Here is a 20,516-nt window from a genome sequence, read left to right on the forward strand (position 1 = left end):
AAGAGGCTCATTGGCAAGGAAAAGTTTGTCTTAGAACTTTGTTGAAGACACTGAAACGCACATAAAGCGAGGCGAAGTGCTCAACACATTTTGAGCCTCGCTTCAGGGCTTAAGCATGCTTAAAGCGTGCCTTTGATAACACTAACAAATATATGGACAAAGAAAATGAAAAAACAATTATGATAAAGTGAAATACCAATTATTTAGTATTGCCTCTTCGGGAAACGCTTATTCGCAAGGAAAAATTGTCTTTTAGCCTTAATGAAGACATTGAAGCGCACATTAAGCGAGTCGAAGCGCTCAACATGTTTTGAGCCTCCCTTCAGGACGTAAGTGCACCTTTGACAACACAGCCGTCGCCATAGTTTCTCTCCCACAGGTGAAAGAAACATGGCTTGCAATCCAGTTCCATGCAGACAGGAATGTTATGTGACAAAGCAAGTATAACAGTGGCGACACAACCAATTATGCACTGAAAAATAGCAATCAGATCTACTCTTTGCTTCCATTTAGCACTGTATACCTGTGCATATAATGGACTGCTCGTATCTCTAAAACTGGAGAAGATAAGCCAGCATCCTCTTAGTTACTCCAAGGTGTAACTAGCTCGGTAATATCAGCCAAAATGGAGCTCCATAGATGCAACCAACAAGATTCTTAGACTTAAATGCTCCCAAAGCATAGGGGTTATGAAAATAACAGAGATGACTAAAGGTAAAAAAAATTGACAGGTAAAGAGATTACTAAAAGGGACCGTTGAGATGATGAAATAAAGTATTTCATGTAGCACAAAATGCCTAATGCAGAAGGTACAATGAGGAGAAACACTTGGGCAGTTGGAAACGAATAAGAGAAGGTTGAGGGGATGTCAAAAGAGGTGTCTGATTTGCTGGCAAAGGATGTGGACATAGAGCCAAGAATTCAAGTTCTAGATAAACCTGTACAACCAAAAATAGAATACTCCCCCTGTTTTTCTTTCTTTAAGAGTTCTTTTGACAAGGAAAGATTAGTTAACTGTCGTTAAGAAGATTATTTTTTTTGAGATAAAGTGTCGTTAAGAAGTTTTACAGTGCAGATACTTACTTATTCTTATATTTTATTATTACTTGTTATTGCCTTTACTTCGGTATCATTTTATTTGTTGTTGCTACTGATGACTTCTACCTTTATTTTTAGTATGTCTTCTTCACTTATGTATTTCCTTTCAAGTTCTGATACTTGATAAAGAAAAAACAGTAGAATACATACCCATTATTTGTTGTGGATCCATCCATCTGAGTCATGTTCCGTGGTGCAGTTAAAGTATCATCCTTGGATAAAGCTGCCAAGGATGCATGGGCACATGCTGCAGCAACTCTCGGTCCAACAGCAGATGCCAGAAAAGCAACCTACAGATAACAACAGAGAGCTAAAAAATTCTTCTTTTTGTTCCCACCTCAGAATAAGGGTCCTCAGCACTCAACTGTCTATAATTTAGATGGTATGGCAAAGTCAATTTAAATGTAATTTAAACAGCTGCTTAACAATGCACACATCAAAAAATTCTAATATATCACAAGTTATGAAAACACTAAGGAGAGAGCAAGTATAAAAGAAAAATGTTAATATAAGCAATGTCTACACCATCAATTATTGGAGAAGGACTCAGAATGAGATACACAAATTAAGAGAATCAAGACACTAACCACTTCAAACTTAGCAAAATCTCTCTACTAAAACTTGAACCTAAGAACAGGTAGTTCCAGGTCCAGAGCCTCAATATTGACAGGGCTGCTAAGGCCTTCCCTTATTTAATTCTACGAAGCCATGTACAGTTGCACATGCAGTATGTATTAGTTAATAATTTGGGATCTGATGGATCATTCCAGTAAGTTGAATGAAACAGTGAATAGATAACAGCAGGTAGATATTTAAATAATTTAATTTTAAAAATTCAAAAAAAGAAAGCTGCAATAGACGAGAAAACCAAATAAAAAGAGTCAGTCACATCTGCAAATTATATCATTCATTTTGCCAAATAAAGGAATATATCTAAACATTTTAGTTTTATCAAAAATTCAACTCTGAATCTTCTCTGTTAAAAAGCATCATAATGAATTCCTACGTGTTTCATTGCTTTAACATTTTTACCATTGTGAAAAATCTTTTTAGAAAAACAACTCATGAAGAAGACTTGCATTAATGTTTCTCATAAATAGTTCATCTGCTAACTTCTATTTTGACAATTATCTCACCATAGGGGGATTATGGGACCCTTCAGCAAGTTAGACAAACAACTGAACAAGGATAGCCTAGTTCTCTACCAACCTACCCCAATGAAATAACTGAACTCAAAAGGCATCTGTTAAAATGGTACTAAGAGCCCGTCAGTTGTAGTTGATTAAAAGAAATTTTAAGAGTCGAAGCTTTGATTAAAAGTAGTTTGAAGTGTTGAAGCTGATTTCCACTAGTACTGGTAAATATTGTGCTTGATTCGTTAATAACTTATGTAATGTTTTTATTTCCACTACCTGCTAAGGTTGAAAAAGTTTGGATAAACTAAGGAGGGAGTTCTTATGGCAAGAGAATAGTGAAAGGGGGAATTCTCACCTAGTAAAATGGACCACTATTATAGCCAGTAAAGAAGAGGGGAGACTGGGAATTGGAAACTTGAAGCAATACAAAAACAACTTGGTGTTGAAATGGCTGTGGATGTTCATATCTGAAGAACAAGGTTTTTACAGAAAGAAGTAGTTAATGAAAAGTATGGAGTTGATGATCCCTGCAGTACTAAAAGCTGTTGTTAAAGATTGACAAAAGTCCCACATTGGTGGTTAATGAGATGGGTGGACTCCTTGTAAGGCTTGGGCAATCCTCCTCCCTTTGAGTTAGCTTTTGGGGTGTGAGTTAGGCCTAAGACCTAATTTAACATGGTATCGGAGTCAGGCCCATCCCAAATTGTTGTTCACCGATGTTGGCCCCCCATTTAGAAGAGTTCACGCTCCAGTTGAGGTCTGGGCGTGCGGGGGAGTGTTAAGAAGTTCCACATCAGTAGAGGGATGGGAAATTGGTCATCTTATATGGACTTGGACAAACCTCCCGTCATGAGCTAGTTTTTGGGGTTGAGTTAGGCCCAGGTGCCATATCTTTACAGCTGTAAACATCCTTGAAGCGCTGGGTTTAGAGGAATCCCTGGCAACAATTATTGGGCAACATTAGTTACAAGATGGGATGGAAGGAAGATGAAGAATGACTGCTGCATCGCTCATGCTCCTCTCAAAGAGTTGTTCCCTGACATACATAGACCATCTGTGATGCCAGAAGCAAGTGTCCAATAGAAGCAATGATGGTTGGAATCTCAACTCTAGGAGGAACTTGAATGATTTGGAAATGGGTAGGCATGCTAAACTGCTACTGATTCTGGAAAATTCTAAGGTCTGTGACAGTGCCAGGACAGGATGAAGCTGAAAGCAGAGGTCAATTCACAGTGAAATCTCGTTGTGATAGTTTGATTTCAGGAGGACTTCAGAATAATTTTTGGCTTCGGAAACAGATCTGGGAAACTTATGCTTCTTACAAGGACATATATTCTCATGGTTGGTGGCTCATAAAGCAAGCTTGAAATTACCAAAAAAAAAGAGGATACCGATTGTGATCCAGGTGCTTTTGTGTGGATCCAGTTCAGAGAGCATAGATCATTTGTTTTTACACTGCTACATCACTGATCAATTATGCAACTGCTCCTTAACATGGTGGGACTTAAATGGAGCGCCCAGAGAGACGATTGGGTTTCTAAAAATCTGGAACATCAAGGGTAAGAACAAGAAAAAAAGGAAATTGTGGTACACTATGCCTTCTTGTATGTCGTCTATTTGGAGAGTAAGGCATATGAGGTGCTTTGAAGACAAAGCAGGCTCTATTCAAAAGATCGAGATGAATTTGTTTACTTTTGTTTTATCTTTCATGTAAAAAAATTTAACCAGTGAAAGTGAAGCAGGAACTGTTAGATCTGATAGGATCCCTCTAAAAGAAAAGGGACATACTTTTTCTACTGATCTGTGAATGCTTTTTTTTTTTGCAGCCTTGCACCTTCTTAGTGCTTTTAATCAATACAACTACAGATTCTTACAAAATTTGTTGAAGCTGATTACAAAATATACTTCAGCGCTTGTTGTGTATGGATAGAACTGGTGAAATTGATAAAAAGCAGTTGGTGTGTGTGGTAAAAAGTCTAATAAGCACTTTATTCTTGTAAAGTGACTGAAATGCCCTAAAGCTACTTTCAAATTTAAAATATTAGAAGCATCTCTACATGGAAAATGACAAATGACAACAATGAAATGGAGAGGAAGGAGGTGTTGTTTTGGGAAGGAAATTTCAGGGGTTACAAAAAGAATTAGGAATAACATAGAATAACATTGGTAAAAGATAAAAGCTAATAAGCTGAAAGTCATATGTTGGGGGGACAAGCTATGACTTTTGGCTGATTTTGGCTAATAAGTACTAGGCATATAGGCACATTTGGCAGACACCAACAAAGTAGGGCAAGTCCAAACGTGTTTATGAGTTGGTTTAACTAGCTTATAAAAGCTTACCCAAACACCCTCTAAAGCTCTAAAGGAAATGCATCGCCCACCACGATTTCACGCAGAGAGAGGTGAACCAAAAAGGAAAAGGATACTAAAAGAGAAACAAACTATAGAAAACAAATAACATATTTGCGTTATAAACAAGTGACATGCCCTTCCCCACCCGACAAAATGAAGGCAACATTCCTCAAGAATCAACAGATATCCTTGCAGAAACTAGGAACTAAAGTATCTTCATATGAACAAGAGGAATAAACATTTCATAAGAGCAGGCTGACAATAACAAAGTCCTACCAGGGACATTACTGGATTTCCACAGTTCTCAAATGGAAATTTGCTATCAGAATCAAGGTTTCCAGTGCTTGGTCCTACATCATAACAGGATGAAGCAAGAGTATTAAAGATTCAGCGTTGTGATCATATAATAAAGAGAAATGAGAGTCCACTGTCTCACCTGCAAGATTCCCATTCAAAGTTGAATGGGATTTATTACGATCTTCACCTGTGTTAGAACTAGAGGCACCAGATGCACCTGGAAGTTCAATATTGTCTAATGAGGCACCATCCAAAGGCAGGCGGACAAAATGAAGGATGCACTGTGCCTTTGACTTGGTGCCAACATGTTCTGCAATTTGATTCCAGTTTTCATTGTAGAGTTGCATTCCCTCAAGAAGCAATAGTGTTTCCTGGTCAGTCCAAGTATCTCCATCTAGATCTCCATAATCTTTCATAGAGCTCACTTTGACAAAATCCAAGCTAGAGTGACCAGCAATAAACCTACCCTCATGGAAGCAATCCAAACACAATAGAATATCAATCTGTCAAAGAAAAAGCAAGTCAGTGTTGAAGGCATCCACCACTCAACAATATTCATCAAAAGAAGTCGTGTAATTCAGCGCCTATGTGCCAAATGAAGCGCAAACTTTTTAGTCGCACATAAATTTCTACCCCAAATGATGTTGCTGAGAGAAAAAATTCATAATCTCAAATATTCTTTTATGCTAGCAAGAAAGGTTCTTAGATTAATGTTTTTCCTTCTTTTGTTAATCTTTTCACAACCTCTTTGCTAAAGCCCTGGTAACAGCTAAATCTAATTCTGACACATCAGTAAACAGCAAGATCTTATGGAATCCCACATCTCTCTACCAGATAAGAGCGGCAAAGGAACTAAAAGCCGAAATTGGTCTTCTTCTCGCCTGATCAAGAAGGTAACTTATTGTGCATTCAAGCAATGAGAATTTTTACTGCACGTACACTTTCTTTAACACCAAATGAACAGCATATATGCCTATTACAAAGTACTTAAAGCTATCAAAGTAACTACTCTCTTCTCTCCACAATAGCAAATAAGGCATTGAAAATTTGCTCCATAAGAAATACCTGAAAGAACTTAACAAGCATTTACTGATTCTTCAATACAAGCCATAACCAGCAAATAAAGACAACAGTAGATGTGTGATATACCTCTTTCTGTGACTGATAATGTGCTAGTGGAACAGGCCGAGAACAACAATTGCATCTAATTTCAGACAAGATTTCTCGGATTGAGTTGTCAAAATCGGAGTCATCATCGCAGTCACGCACAAGTTCAGGATAAACATCTTTCGCCTTCAGTCGACATTTAGGCTTGTCAAATTGGACTAAGCTGTCAATAGACTTCAAACCAGCTACTGGAACACAGAGATCACCGTTTGTGTCCTCATACAAATATGTGCCATCTTTTGGGGCCTCATCTTTAGGAGGAACAGCACAGTAGTTGATGATCCCCCAATGATCAAGAAATCTTGCAATTCGAGTTACATCATCAGCACTGATACCAGCTACGATCTCATGGCAATCATCAACTGACAAGTGCTTTACAGGAAACTCCATGTACTTTGCAACAATACAATTTCTACACTCCATGTATTTTTCGGGTGTATGTTCAGCTGACTTTCCAGAGAAAAAATGTGGCACCACTTGTCTTTCCAATCTGTGCACAGTATTAGGTGAAAACCAATCTGTTTGCACAGGAATAACAAAGGGCCAATTAGACAAAGATCAGAGACCATAAACAAAAATACAAAAACAAGCCACCAGTACAAGGTTCTCAAGCAGTAACTGACCTACACATGGATACCATGAGCAACACAGACGACATTCATTTTAAGAAGAAATCAATGATTAATCTAAAAAGTACTGCAATGGAGTACTAAGCCACCATGTAGTCTCAAAAGTAACAGAGAACATAATCCAAATATAAATCCAAGAATGCTACTCTATACTAGAAATAAGCAGCAGGTATGCTTGTATCCAGAAATACTTTGTACTGCACTCAAGTCAAATGCACCATGAATGCCAAGCATAGCATTTCCATTGTTTTCATATAGAAAAAATTCCAAGTGGAATTCTGACCAGTCCAGTTGTCGCATAGGTTTGAAACTTCGAGTACGAACCTGCCCTATCTACCTTCCTCCCAACTTAAATACCAGGCTTTGATTGTGACAGTGTCCAAACCTGTTACTTGTGTCTAATGCATATTGCGTCTTCACCACTGAACCAAAGTCCTAAGTGTCATTTCCAGGTGATTTCCAAGTGATTTTAATAATTCAGATTCCCAAAAATCCACATATAACCATTTTTACAAACCGTGATTTTCTTTGAACCTAGCCAAGAGACAGACTTCTTATTCTCAGACAGATACCCCTAGCAATCTAGGCAACTTCGTCAAAGACTAAGCACAATTGGAATATAAGGAGACCTTCTTAAGGTAAACTACTTTTATAGAATATTGATACCTGCCACTCACCCCTCGAGATAAATCTGGGTGATAGAGGTGTTATTCTATAATTAATTTGGTAAAGCGCATGCAAAAAAATAACATTGATAGAAAATGGCAGATGTTAGTCTAAGGATTACAAGTAAGATTAGTTTACTAAGGCACTCCACAGTCCACACATGCAAATCTAGAATTCATGTCTTTAGTTCAGTTGGACCAAAAAAGTGTTTAGCTCAGTAAGTTTCTTCTAGCATCTATTTCACAAGTATGCCATCAACACTACACTTGGACAGTATAGTACAAAAAAGGATTCCAAGTTCTTGTTTGCACAGCTAATAACTTGTATAGATTCATATTTTTCCTGTGAGATATCACATACACCTCTTCTAACCTATCAATTATTCTATAAGATACACTCCTGGTGAAGGACGTTATCTTTGAACGGGAAGGACAGCAATACTCAAAAGAAAGTGGAAGGAGATTCATAAAATTGCAACAGTGTCTATACCACACCTCTTTAAGGTCCCATTGCCAGCAGGCATACTGATTTGATAGAATTACTGCCAATTACCCTAGATACTAAGGTCAGAGATTGTGTCATCTCTTAAATTTCAACAAATTAGGAAGTTATTAAATCCAAGGATCAGAATTGTCCTTCGAAATAATAATAATAATATCATTGGACTATGCAACTATCTTATTTCCCAAAAGTGGTCAAGTCCTGACAGAAAATGAAGAACTTCTACAGTACAATTAAGAAACTTCCAACAGTTGACCTTTTCAGATTGTTAAAAAAGAATGCATACTACAGATCTTACACATATCACTCTAACTCACGGTCTTATCATTTCTTGCTCAAAATCATTATTCACCAGCAAACAAGTATTTTGGTACTTAAAAGCACAAAAAGGTTCCATCAACTATGGAAATGATATGCAACAAATTTTCACTATAAGCACATTGTATGAGTACCTGCGTGCATTGGCACGACATGGATTCGACCTGCACTACCATAATGCTTAATGACACCGCGACCCGGCAATATCTGTGGAGGAGTGATGACATATGAACCACTCCCACTACCTTCCCCTCCTCTTTCCTCAGTCAACAAAGAGTGACTATCTGCAGGCACAGCTGAAAGCGCCTGAAGCTGCCCATACGATATGTTCTCCAAAACCAACCCATTCTGCCTGCTCTCCCCACTCAGCCCAGCCTTCTCTGTTGCCACAATATTCAGCACAGATGAATGAGGCCGAGTCACTGCTCGTCTCACTACCAAAGGAAACTCACTAATCCGGTCCCTACTTTCTGACACCAACTCAACAGAGTAACTTCGATCCACTGAATTGTTAGGGTTTTGATGGTCATCTTCCATCTCCTGCTGTTCAATGTCTTCTTCATCCTCCTCATCTTCAAACCCGTCATCATCATGTTGGTTCTTCGATTTCCTCGAAATTAAAGGCTCCCGCTTTCGCTTCCTCCATCTATTCCTCGTCTCTACAACAACAACAACTAGTTAGCTTCGCCTATATCAATTCCTAACACATGGATCCATCAAATTCTAGCACAAAAATCAACCATTTTCAAATCAATTTCAAAAAAAAACTCAAAAAAATACATATTTACGAACAAAAAGAAGAGGGTTTTTTTGTGTGCACCTGAGGAGGAAGCTGGCATTGCTGAGAGAAATTGGGTTTTTGGGTGCTGAGGAAGAAGGGGTTTAAAGGAGAGATTTGTGGGGTCTGAGATTGGTTGTTTTAGAGAGAGAAACACAGAGAGGAAAATGGGGAAAGGGGGGATTGGATTGTCTCTCTGATGCTTCGATGATAATTTTGAGCTCTTTTTTTGGAATTTCGCAGCTGTTTTTTCTACAATTAAATTAAATTACTTAATAATTTGTATTTAAAGACAATCTTTTGATGGTTTAACCACGCGCTCAATAAGAGAGTGAGTAAAAACATGTACGCGCAAAGAGTAACGTAAAGCTAATTCTTTTTTTTCAGTCCTTCATATTTATCAAACAGACACTTGTACCTGCTTGAAATTCTCTTTTCGTCCCTCTAACTTCGTGAATTTTCATTCAAACACCATAACATTAAGGATGTTGATTTGGATAAAACTCGAACCAGATTGATTTTATTAGGCTTTCGATTCGGTTTGGTTTGGTTTTAAATTTTTTAAATCTGAAGTAGATGGTGGTTGATAAAGAACTCTTTGATCATAATTTCCCGTAAGAATACTGTGTTGAATATGAAACTTGTGGTTGGTAGAGCATGTTCTGTTTTTCCAAATTTTCAAGATGAAAATAGAGGGATTGGCTAAACTTTCTCTATGCGGTTGCATACAACTTTGCTTGAGTAAGGAGTAGATCATTCCAGATAGGCTGCTTTTGCTATTACTGACCACAGGAAGTTAATGCAAGTCGATAGGTCCTTCAATCATCGAGTACACTATCGACTTCCCACACTTATCATGACAACATCACCAATCTTTGGCGCTTATGGGGGGCCCTATCATACACATGCACCATCAGAGTAATTGATAGTATTGATTTGATTTTGATTTTGTTTAGAAAAAACAAATAAATAACTGAACTGAACCGATAAATTATATACATATATTTTATTATCGTAAAATACATAATATATTGTTTTGTAAGCAATTTTAAATAAAATATATTATATATATGTCTATATCAAATTTATTTATAATTTATTTATGAAAACATAAAGGTCCAAGATAAGAACATTTATCTTATAAGTTTAATGTATATGAGTGTCTATGACAATTCTTGGTGGATTAGGAATATCGTTGTCTCTTCTTTCTAGGCCAGAATGATGGATTTTGAAGCTTTATTCACAGTAAATTCAGTTATTGAAAGATCTAGTCGTTCTAACTATTTTTTGTTTTCTGAATAGATTGTTGTTTCTTTTTCCTCTTTTGAATTAATCATTTTTAAAAAAAAATTGTATGGTTAATAACCGAACGGAAATAGATAACAACCAAACTATTGGTCTTTATGCATTTTAATATTAAAATTAAAATATTAAGTGCATATGTTAGTGTGTATAAATTGACAAGAATGTGAATGTAACTCTTGTAACCACTATTGTAATAATTTACAATTAATTTCATGCATTATTCTACCTCATTATACCTTGTAACTTATGTAACCTTTGAGCTATTCATTTACCCAATTTACTACCCATAACTGTCCTATTCTTTGGAAGAAAGATTTTCCACCCTGTAAATAGTGATGGTCTTCCTTTGTGTTGAGCATGACAAGAGATAGATACGAGAAAGAGTAGGAAAAAATAAAAAATGAGAAGTATGGAAAAATATTGTAGTGTATAATGAGGAGAGAATTGGGACAAAGAAAAATGTTTCAAGTCTTCAACTAATTCACTATACAAAAGAGAGTAATTATATATTGAAGGAAGATATTCCTCTTGTGGAGCTTTGAACTCTTTAACTAATTCGTAGTTGTTTGAATGATAAAAAGAGCAAATTTGACCCTTTTGATTGCAAAGTAACTGGGTCAAGTAAATAATTCAAAAGGACAAAATGTAAATAACAGATTAAATACAAATTAATACTTATAATTGTATTAATTATACTTTTAATGGTTGGAGAATGAAAAAGATCATTTTTCTGATCTGGCATGCCAATACCAATACTCCTCCCTTAACAGTAGTGGTAAAAAAAATGCTTATTACTATTTTCATTTTATTTTATTTGGATGTCTTATATCAAAGATATATATTTTTATTCGTTCATTTTAACAAATTAGGAGAATTTTATTGTTTTTTATAAATAATAACATAAATTATTATTTTATCAGTTCATTTTTATTTATTCTCTATACTAAATTAATAGATGTCTATTTTTACTTGTCCAATTTTAAAAATTTAAATGTAATTTATCTTTCCTAGCTTATCTTTATTAGTATTAATTATAGTCATTTTTCAAAATATTAAATTTATTATATTCAAAAGATGATATAGTTAAATTCATTATGCTTAATGTTATTTAAGGAGTATGTCAAGTCAATATTGAACAAGTAAAAATGAACAAAGAAAACAATAATAAATTTTAGAGGTCAAAAACATAATCGGTAAAATTAATTTAATAAAATAAACCTCTAAAAAAACACTTCCTCCGTTCACTTGTAGTTGTCACATTTGAAATTGGCACACCACACACCCATTAAAAACAGTGATTATCATGGCTGTTTTATCACATTATTTAATATTATGTTTTGAAAAAAAATAAATTAGGCAGTAAGTAATTAATGCTAAAAATAAAATATGAAAAAATTTATATTTTTTTAATATGTTAAAAAGTAACAAATAAAAATAAAATAAAATATTGTACTTTTGTATAATTAAAAAGAAAAATACCCAAATCAACATGGATTAAGCAAAATGAACGGAGAATGTATTATTCAATGAGTAATCATAATTATTTAATTTGCAGTAAAAGCTATAGTTATGACTTATGACCTTGCAAAGCTTTCTCCAGAGGGAAGCAAGTTACGGATAAAATGCACATCATCCTCTCATATCTCACTTAATTAGGATATGTATACATATATATTATTCGCTCCATTTTTATTTGAATGTCGTTTTTATTAAAAATAAATGTTCTTTTATATTTGTCATTTTACAAAATCAATGCATAAATAGCAATATTTTTCTTATTTTACCTTTGAGAGTTATTAGCTTTGAAAGTATGCATTTGACCAACATGAGAAAACAAAGTGATCAATTTATGTTTACTGGTCAAGTAATTAATCAAAATAAATTAATTTATTTTCATTAATTGAAAACTTAAATTCAGGAGAACATTAAATAAGAGTAAAATGGTAAACTTATCTTATTTTTTAAGGAGATAAAACCTAAAATGGTGACAACTAAATAAGAACGGGAAATTTTATTATTGTTTGATCTGTAACATTTTCTAGCTTGTTCTTTTAATTGAAAGCTTGTCAAGAAGGGCGAATTTATAGTCCTAAATTAAAATGGGGCATATAAATTTGTGATCTTTTTGTAAAATTAAATATTTTGTGTATATATTTTTTTAAAATTTTATAATATTTATTTACTGATATCTATGCTATAAGAAAACTAAATGATGAATTGGTTAAATGTTAAGATATTTACTTGAAAAATTAGTGATCAATTATCACTTACTACATTTCTCCCTTTAAAAAAAAAACACAGTGCACGATTATGAGAGGGACTTTTTGGATTTTTATTATATAGTATATTAATTTTGAGATAAGAAAAAAAAATGATTTTTTAGGTTATATAAATGTGTCAAATCATTTTCTTTAAAGCTCATATTTACATGTAGCATATGTTACAGTGATTAATTAAGGATAGTGAAAGAAGACTCAAATAACTTCTCAACTGAGTTGGATGTATTGGGGATCAATTCATTTTTATTTGTATTGGTAAAAGATGAAATGACACTAGATTTTTAGAGGAAGTATTATGGTATATATTATTTTGCAGACGACTTAGTACAGATTGATGAGACATGCAATAGAGTTAAAGATATATAAATTGAAGATTTGGAGATAGATCTTGAAATTTAATTTTTTTGAGATTGAGCATGATCAAAATAAAGTACATGGAGTGCAAGTTTAGTGTCACATTACAAGAGATAAATGGGAAGAGATGATTGATACATTAGATGTTCTCAAGAGAGAAAGTTTAAAGTATCTAGCTTTTATAATTCAAGAAAATGAGGAGATCAATGAGGATGCCGTACATCGTATTGAAGCGGGGTGGATGAAATGCTGACTCATATCTGGTGTCATGTGTGTTAAGAAAGTGTTACCAAGATTTAAAGGTAAGTTCTATAGATCTAGTGGTGGTCAGACTGACTATATTGTTCGAGATTGAGTGTTGGTCAATCAAGAATCCACACTTAAAGAAGATGAAGTTAGTAAAGACGAGGATGCATACGTGATGAGTGTGTAAACATACTATGAACAAAGTGACAAGATTAAGAACGAAGATATACATGATAAGATGATAGTAGCCTCCTTAGTGGATAAGTTGCAAGAACTACAGGCATGCACATAAGAGAAATACAAAACCTTGAGTAAGGAGGTGAGAGAGTGACAATAATAGGTTTGAGGAAAAATAGAGATAGATCAAGAAAAGAAGAAAGAGAAAAAAATGTAATTAGCCAAACATGAGATATCTTTACCACACTAATGACATGACTCTTATTAGATGAGCATAAATATCGAGAATTAGAGTAGATAGTTAATAAGTAGTCAAACACTTTCTGTCTTTCTATATCACGACTCTAGTCCGGAGCACCTATTGTTCCCTTATTATCGTGCTATCATTATGGTATCTTTCCAATTTATTTCTACGATTTTTTTTTATACTTTAGTTATTTTTATTATTTCACTATAACTATTTTTTTAAATTTCATTATTTTTATCATAACTTTTAATCTTATATTTTTTCAAATTTATTCTAAAATATTATTTTTTAAATAAAAAATTATCAAAAATAATCTCCATAATTCCTATTTCACAAAAATAGTAATAAAATCGACGTACACCTTACTTTTTTCATATTTCACAAACTATATTAAGCATGTTTGTTGTTTTTATGTAGATTCATAATTGATGCGAAAGAGACAAGTTGTCTGTGCCGTCGCATAACGTGAATTCCAAGAAGTTCACTCACCCACAAACCTCTCCGAGTTGAGGGGTCCTTTTCACTCAGTCACGTAATATTTTCTGTCTATTTATTCAATATATAAATTTAAGTGTTTAAGTATACACATTTAAAATTAGAGGGTATAAATGTGAGTTAAGACTAGCTCCAAACATAATACGAAATATTAATTTTATCTTTGAACTATCAATAATTTTTAAACTATTATTTTATTTGATTAACTAAACCTAGACACACCCTTAATTTATCACATAACATAGCTGGTAGTCTCAAACTTTTGTAAGAGAATGAGATTCTTAATAAAAAGTCAAAAGAGATGTTGAAAACACTTCTAATGTTGACTATAATTTAGAAATGTATTTCACTCATGTTACAAAATTGGTATGTATTTAAGTTCAGTTAGTCAAATAAAATGGTGTTTAGGGCTATCAATAATTCAGGTGAACTAATAATTCGAATTAAATTTAGAAGTGTTTTCAATACTTCTCTCTTTTATTTATATTTTATTTTATACGTGTCAAAATGAATATGGTTTTAAGTCATTTCATGCTACTTAAAAATATAGAATATAATTTACTAAGTTATCCTTGGTTAGTACTATATGTTTTTGAGAGTTAAGTAAACAAATTCTTCCAAAATAGAAAAACATTTAAAGATAATAATTATCTTAGAACAATTTGTTTTTGCTAAGGCTTATTTTGGAAATATGAAAATTACAAAACAAAGAAAAAATTGGCACACATAAATTTTTGAAGTGGTTGTGCAGATGAATGAACCCATCCCCAAATCTCTTTTTTTTTTTCTGTTCTCCTTTAGCATGAATTGAACTTTTTGCTTAGCTTTTGGAGATAAAGAAAGTATTTTGCCCCAACTCCTTTTCAATTTTTGTTCCAAAATCACCATGAAAGTGCTGTTGTCAGTGCTGCACTTTCTGCTATTATTGGAAAGCTGCTTTTCTGCTTTTAATTTTCCCATATGGAAGAAGCAGTTAAAATCTGGTTCTTCTCTTGTGTTCCCTCTAGCTGGAAATGTGTATCCTATTGGGTATTCTTCTCTTTATTTCTAAAGTATGATTGAAGTTCATAAATTCTTGAAAAGGTTGTGTTGTAGTGTCATTTTTCTTCTAAACTATCATCTATTTCTGTTTTCATTGATTTGGGGTTTTTTGATCGTCAATGAGCTTTGTTTATTCTTGATTGGAGTTCACCAATTCTTGAAAAGTTGTGTTGTAGTATCATTTTTCTTCTAAACTATCATCTATCTCTGTTGTTATTAATTTGGGTTTTTTTTTTATTGTGAATGTACTTTGTTTATTCTTGATTGAAGTTCACCAATTCTTGAAGGGTTTTAATTAGTACTGGTTTAGTGATAAGTCATGGATGTTTGTTTAGTGATTAGGTATCTAATTGTGTTTTTCAAAGGGAAGGAGGGAGATTTAATCACTGGTTTTGTTTTGTACTGCTTTACTTAACTGGTACAGTAATACTCATTTCTTTTATGCTTTTATGGTTTGCTGATTGGGTAGAAATTGAGTGTGTGGATTTGGGAATTGGGGTTAGAGAAGAAGAAGAGGATTACCATATCATTCAAATGGTATTATCCGGTACAATGTCCTACTTCATACTTATAATTATGAGCAATAAGAGTTCTAAATCTTAGCTATATGAAAGGAAATTAAATGCAAGTACAAGAGCTACAGGGGAAGTTGTGAGTCTTGTGATTGATTTGAAGCTTCAAGAAGAGTGCTAACTGTGGGGATTTTTCTGTGTTTACATGAACTAGTATCGTTATTAACATGTCATTTTATTGAGGTCTTGCGAGCAGAGGGTGCGAATTCTAAATTAAGCAAGATATTATTATCTATAACCTTAGTTGCGTGGACTCTTCACTTTTGATGCCACACCCGTGTCGGATTCTCCAAAAATACATATTTTTGGCGAATCCGACACACACCCGTTGACATTTTTGAAGAGTCCGAGCAACATAGTCTATAACCACCAATCCACCATGGAATGCCTAGGTCAAAAAAAAGAAGAGGCTAAAATCATTTTTTCTCCATGTTTAAGTGTTGGTAGGCGGTGAGACTTGAGAGGTAGAGGTAGATTAGTCGAGGTGCATGTTAGCTGCCCAAACACCTTCGTCATAAAAAGACCAAAAAGAAAAGGATTATTTGTATGTTTCAAGATCTGAAATTCATTTTTTTCTCTATTCAAAACTTTGAAATACTCTTAAATTTTCTATATCTGTTCTTTCTTGTAAATCCAGATGGTCTCTTGATGTGCAGGTATTATCAGGTGACACTTGAGGTTGGCCAACCCCCTAAACCTTACTTTTTCGATATAGACACTGGTAGTGACCTAACTTGGCTGCAGTGTGATGCACCTTGTGCAAAATGCACCCCGGTAAATTACTCCCTTTTCCTTGTCTGTAACTTAAATCTTTGAAGTAAATTTCAGCCTGAAAGATCATCAATTTATCTGATCTTTGTATACCATGATATCGAATCATGTTCCAACCCTTAAGCATTAGTCTATGTTTGTCTGAATATCTGGAATATGCACCTTGCAGGCCCCTCACCATCTTTACAAACCACATAGAAATGTTGTCACATGTAAGGATCCTGTATGCACGTCCCTTCACTGGCCCGAGAACCATCCTTGTCACGACCCTAATGAGCAATGCGACTATGAGGTTGCGTATGCAGATAGTGGTTCATCCTTGGGAGTGCTGGTCAAAGACACATTTCCACTTAGATTCACCAATGGTAGCATTGCTGCTCCTCATCTAATATTTGGGTGAGAAACATTCATAGTACTTGTAGTAAACCTTAAAAATGAACTCGAGAGGCCTTTCTGTTTCTTTCACTTGTTCATTATTAAATATCCGATGCATTTAATTTATGACCTCCTGATTGAGTCGTCTTACGTAACTTTTGACACCAAGTTGGTGTTTATCAGAGAAAGTTTTTGACTTGCCAAAAAAACTGAATTAAGTCGTATGCTACAGTTGTGGCTACAGTCAAGAAGTGCCAGCTACTCATACACCTTTTACAGATGGAGTTCTTGGTCTTGCCTATGGAAAATCAAGCATCGTATCGCAATTGAGTGGCTTAGGTCTTATCAGAAATGTAGTGGGTCACTGTTTAAGTGGGCAAGGTGGAGGGTTTCTTTTCTTCGGTGATGATGTTCTTCCCTCTTCTGGAATTGCTTGGAGACCAATAGAGCAAACATCTTCGGAGTATGTCCTCTGTTATGTTATAGGGTTAGTATCCGGAGCTTTGGAACTTAATGAAAACTGATGCATTTCTATGATTTCAGAAAGCACTACTCTTTGGGACCAGCAGAGCTCTTATTTGATGGGCAGGCCACAGGAGTAAAGGGTCTTCCAATTATTTTTGACAGTGGAAGTACCTTCACTTACTTTAGTTCGAAAGCTTATGATGTTTTTCTATCTTCGGTAAGTTGGGGAAGTGTTGTTATAGTCCTAAATGCTTGATTCTTTTCTGTGCTCTAATAATAATTTGTCTTCAGATAAAGAAAAACATAAATGCAAAGCAGCTGACTGATGCAAGGAATGACAAAAGCCTTCCCGTCTGCTGGAGTGGTTCCAAACCCTTCAAATCTGTTAATGATGCCACAATCTACTTCAAGCAATTTACACTGAGTTTCATGAAAGCCAAGAATGTTGAGTTTCAGCTTCTGCCTGAGGCCTATCTTATTGTTACTGTAAGCACCTTTTCAACTGTTTCTTAGGTATTAAATTATGGTTGGATGATGTCAAAGACTGATTTTTGCTCGTGTTCTCTCAGGAGCATGGTAATGTATGCCTGGGCATACTGAACGGTACAGAAGTCGGATTAGGAAATCATAATCTGATTGGAGGTACAAAAGTGCTGCTTAAAATAATACATTCAGAAAATCAGTAGTTGACAAAATGAAGAGAAAATTCAGTTCTTAATCTGCATAAATAATCAAGGAGAGCACTAGTTTTTTTTAATAGAGTTTGTGTCCAAGTTCTTTGTGCACTTGATCTTTCTAATTCTGTTCTTTCTTTTCACCGACAGATATTTCTCTACTAGACAAAATGGTGGTATACGATAACGAGAAAAAACAGATTGGATGGCTTCCAGCAAACTGCAAGAAGCTTCCGTAAACTTCATAAACTCTATTATACATTTTCTTGCTTTTCACATTACGAGGCTAGTACATTACTCAGCATAAACTTTTTCTTTTCATGAACAGCATCAGTCGTGATCATGGCGAAGATTATTATGATGCATACCCTGCCAACATAGGACTAAACAAAGGGACATGTCCTGCAAAGTTTGACCCTTTGAAGCAGAACCAGAAATAAGGTGACAAAATGAAGCTAATGTGGCTTTGATACCATTTTCTGTAAATGTTTGGAGCAACAAATATAATTGACAACTCATTGGGAGTACAGATATATTACTGAAATGTTCCCTATGACCTGCACCGAAGTTATTGGGTTTATCCCAAATACATACAGTAGTACACGTTTAGCCTACATCACAAGATCATCTCCTAGCTTTGAAATTCTGAATCTCAGTTAGCTATACACTTTGGGCCCCCGTTGTGTCTGCTTCTTATATAAAATTTGGGCCATTTACAACTGCAGTTGAGTTGATGCAATTCGCGTAATACCTGTCAGAAATGGAAACTACATATTAAATATATTGAAAACAATTTCTTGAGGGTTGTATCTAATATTAGTGTAGTGTTGAAAGTTGAAACACAGAATTCACTTTCAAATAAATAATACTAGTGTTGCCTTTGACATTTTCGGCTTCTTGAGATCCCAAGTAAATTTCCATCTACATTTTAATATGTATTCTATTGCCATTTTGATATAAAGAAAATTGCAACTTATAGTACAATTGATCTAGTTGAGTAGTTTTTGGATATCTGAATTTTACTTTTACAAAAATATGGAAGAAATTCACGCATGAGGAAGGAACAAATTTCTGAACAGCGCGGAGATGAAGATAATCTTTTCTGGTCTGCTATATTCAGTTATGTTAACAGAGAAAATAGAGAAAGAAATCAAACTTTCATCAAGAAAATGTAATTCATTTTCATGAATGGAGGGTTTTAAATCATGTTATTATCTTTACTTATGCATTTACTCAATTAATCATAGGGACCAAATAACATATCTATCTCCAGAGAAAAGATCATCAGCCCGTTGGAGAATACTGAGAAAGTATATTTGCTTGAGCTGTGGCAAGCTCACCTTAGATGTCAGAAAGTTCAGGAACTCCCAAGTAAAATGCTATAAAACATCAACCAAGCACTGTATTTTCAAAGAAACAAATGTCAATGTGAGTCCCAAGTGCAAAAAGAATAATTAAAAATCATTTTAACAGGTTTTTTCAGTTACAACAAAATATAAAATATTTATCCCCCTTCCAGATCTTCCTGAGGGTAAAACAAGAGGTGAGCCAATGTACTTGGAGAAGACCATTTGAATATGCTGACAAGATAATACTAATTGTTGTCTCGACAACCTAATACAACATGCCAATTCATTAACACCTACTACCATACACCAATAAAAACCAATCGGATATCCTCGATATTAATGTGTACTAACTTCTATTATATTGCTCATGGAAGGCCGAACTGTTTAGGACATGTATATCATAAGAAAATTTAATACCCTCGCCTAAAGCAGCTGTAGCTTCAATGATTCCAACATCCTGGAAAGATGATGGATCAGCTGGCCAAGTTCCAGGATGTAATGAATCTAATGAACAGCTGTAGACTTTTGCTCAATGCAACCAAACCCTTGCGGAAAAATAAAAAATAAAAGGAACTATGAATCACTGCACATCCTTGAGCCAAGGGTCTTTCAAAAACAACCTCTACTTTCACAAGGTAGGAGTAAGGTTGTGTTTATACCACCCTCCCCAGACCCTACTTGTGGGATTACATTGGGTATGTTGTTGTTGAGTTACTGCACAACAACACATTTTTCTAGACAACAATAACCATAAAGCAGTGAAACAAATAAGTTTTAACCTGCAGTTAAACAGATTTTCAATGTTTTCTGCACAACATTTCAACAGTCAGGCCGAAACTATCCCAGGCATGAAGATGCCAAAAACTGCATTAATATTTCAACCCTGAAAATCACCTTTTACGTAGAACTGTTCATGTATCCTACAGATGTCAATCTGTGAGGTTGTTGCTCAGGCATGCAGACATTTCTCACTTAATTGTTTATTTAACTTTCAATTATTTGACTTGCTAAGGAGGTTCGTGTCGCTGAAGTGTCTTAAATTCACTAAATAACCATATAATCATTAGATAGGTTATCTAGGACTGTCTTTTTTGATAGAGCATATATAACAACGACTCAAAAGCATCCTCTATCCTTCCTAGTAGATGCAAGTTAAGAAAGTAATGCTTGCAAGATAGTATGAATAACATATAGCAATAATTAATCTAAGGATTCTTAACAGAA

The 20,516-nt window shown here is 34.5% G+C and overlaps 4 protein-coding genes across 4 annotated transcripts in view; 2 read left to right on the forward strand and 2 right to left on the reverse strand.

Moving 5' to 3' along the window:
* LOC125872084 (SWI/SNF complex subunit SWI3C) overlaps positions 1 to 9,192 on the reverse strand; it is an 18,048-nt gene extending 8,856 nt beyond the window's left edge. The window contains exons 1-6 of the mRNA XM_049552761.1: positions 8,985 to 9,192; positions 8,299 to 8,823; positions 6,033 to 6,568; positions 5,023 to 5,386; positions 4,863 to 4,936; positions 1,249 to 1,388 (exon numbers count right to left, since the gene is read on the reverse strand). Coding sequence (XP_049408718.1) covers positions 1,249 to 1,388; positions 4,863 to 4,936; positions 5,023 to 5,386; positions 6,033 to 6,568; positions 8,299 to 8,823; positions 8,985 to 9,003 — 1,658 coding nt within the window. The 5' untranslated portion in view covers positions 9,004 to 9,192. The remainder of the gene's footprint in view (positions 1 to 1,248; positions 1,389 to 4,862; positions 4,937 to 5,022; positions 5,387 to 6,032; positions 6,569 to 8,298; positions 8,824 to 8,984) is intronic.
* The window catches only part of LOC125872110 (superoxide dismutase [Mn], mitochondrial), a 333,170-nt gene that overhangs the window by 156,621 nt on the left and 156,033 nt on the right, over positions 1 to 20,516 (forward strand). The window lies entirely within an intron of this gene.
* Positions 14,796 to 18,856, forward strand: LOC125872099 (aspartic proteinase Asp1-like). Its single transcript, XM_049552772.1, has 9 exons — positions 14,796 to 15,074; positions 16,315 to 16,432; positions 16,599 to 16,825; positions 17,037 to 17,267; positions 17,348 to 17,486; positions 17,561 to 17,755; positions 17,839 to 17,911; positions 18,094 to 18,178; positions 18,272 to 18,856. The coding sequence occupies exons 1-9, from the start codon at positions 14,932 to 14,934 to the stop codon at positions 18,381 to 18,383; spliced, it is 1,323 nt and encodes a 440-aa protein (XP_049408729.1). The 5' UTR covers positions 14,796 to 14,931; the 3' UTR covers positions 18,384 to 18,856.
* Positions 18,557 to 20,516, reverse strand: part of LOC125872082 (kinesin-like protein KIN-7C, mitochondrial) — a 28,476-nt gene continuing 26,516 nt past the window's right edge. The window contains exons 25-26 of the mRNA XM_049552758.1: positions 19,284 to 19,343; positions 18,557 to 18,694 (exon numbers count right to left, since the gene is read on the reverse strand). Of these exons, the coding sequence (XP_049408715.1) occupies positions 19,323 to 19,343 (21 nt within the window). The 3' untranslated portion in view covers positions 18,557 to 18,694; positions 19,284 to 19,322. The remainder of the gene's footprint in view (positions 18,695 to 19,283; positions 19,344 to 20,516) is intronic.

The sequence above is a fragment of the Solanum stenotomum genome, chromosome 8, assembly GCF_019186545.1.
Source record: "Solanum stenotomum isolate F172 chromosome 8, ASM1918654v1, whole genome shotgun sequence".
NCBI lineage: Eukaryota > Viridiplantae > Streptophyta > Magnoliopsida > Solanales > Solanaceae > Solanum > Solanum stenotomum.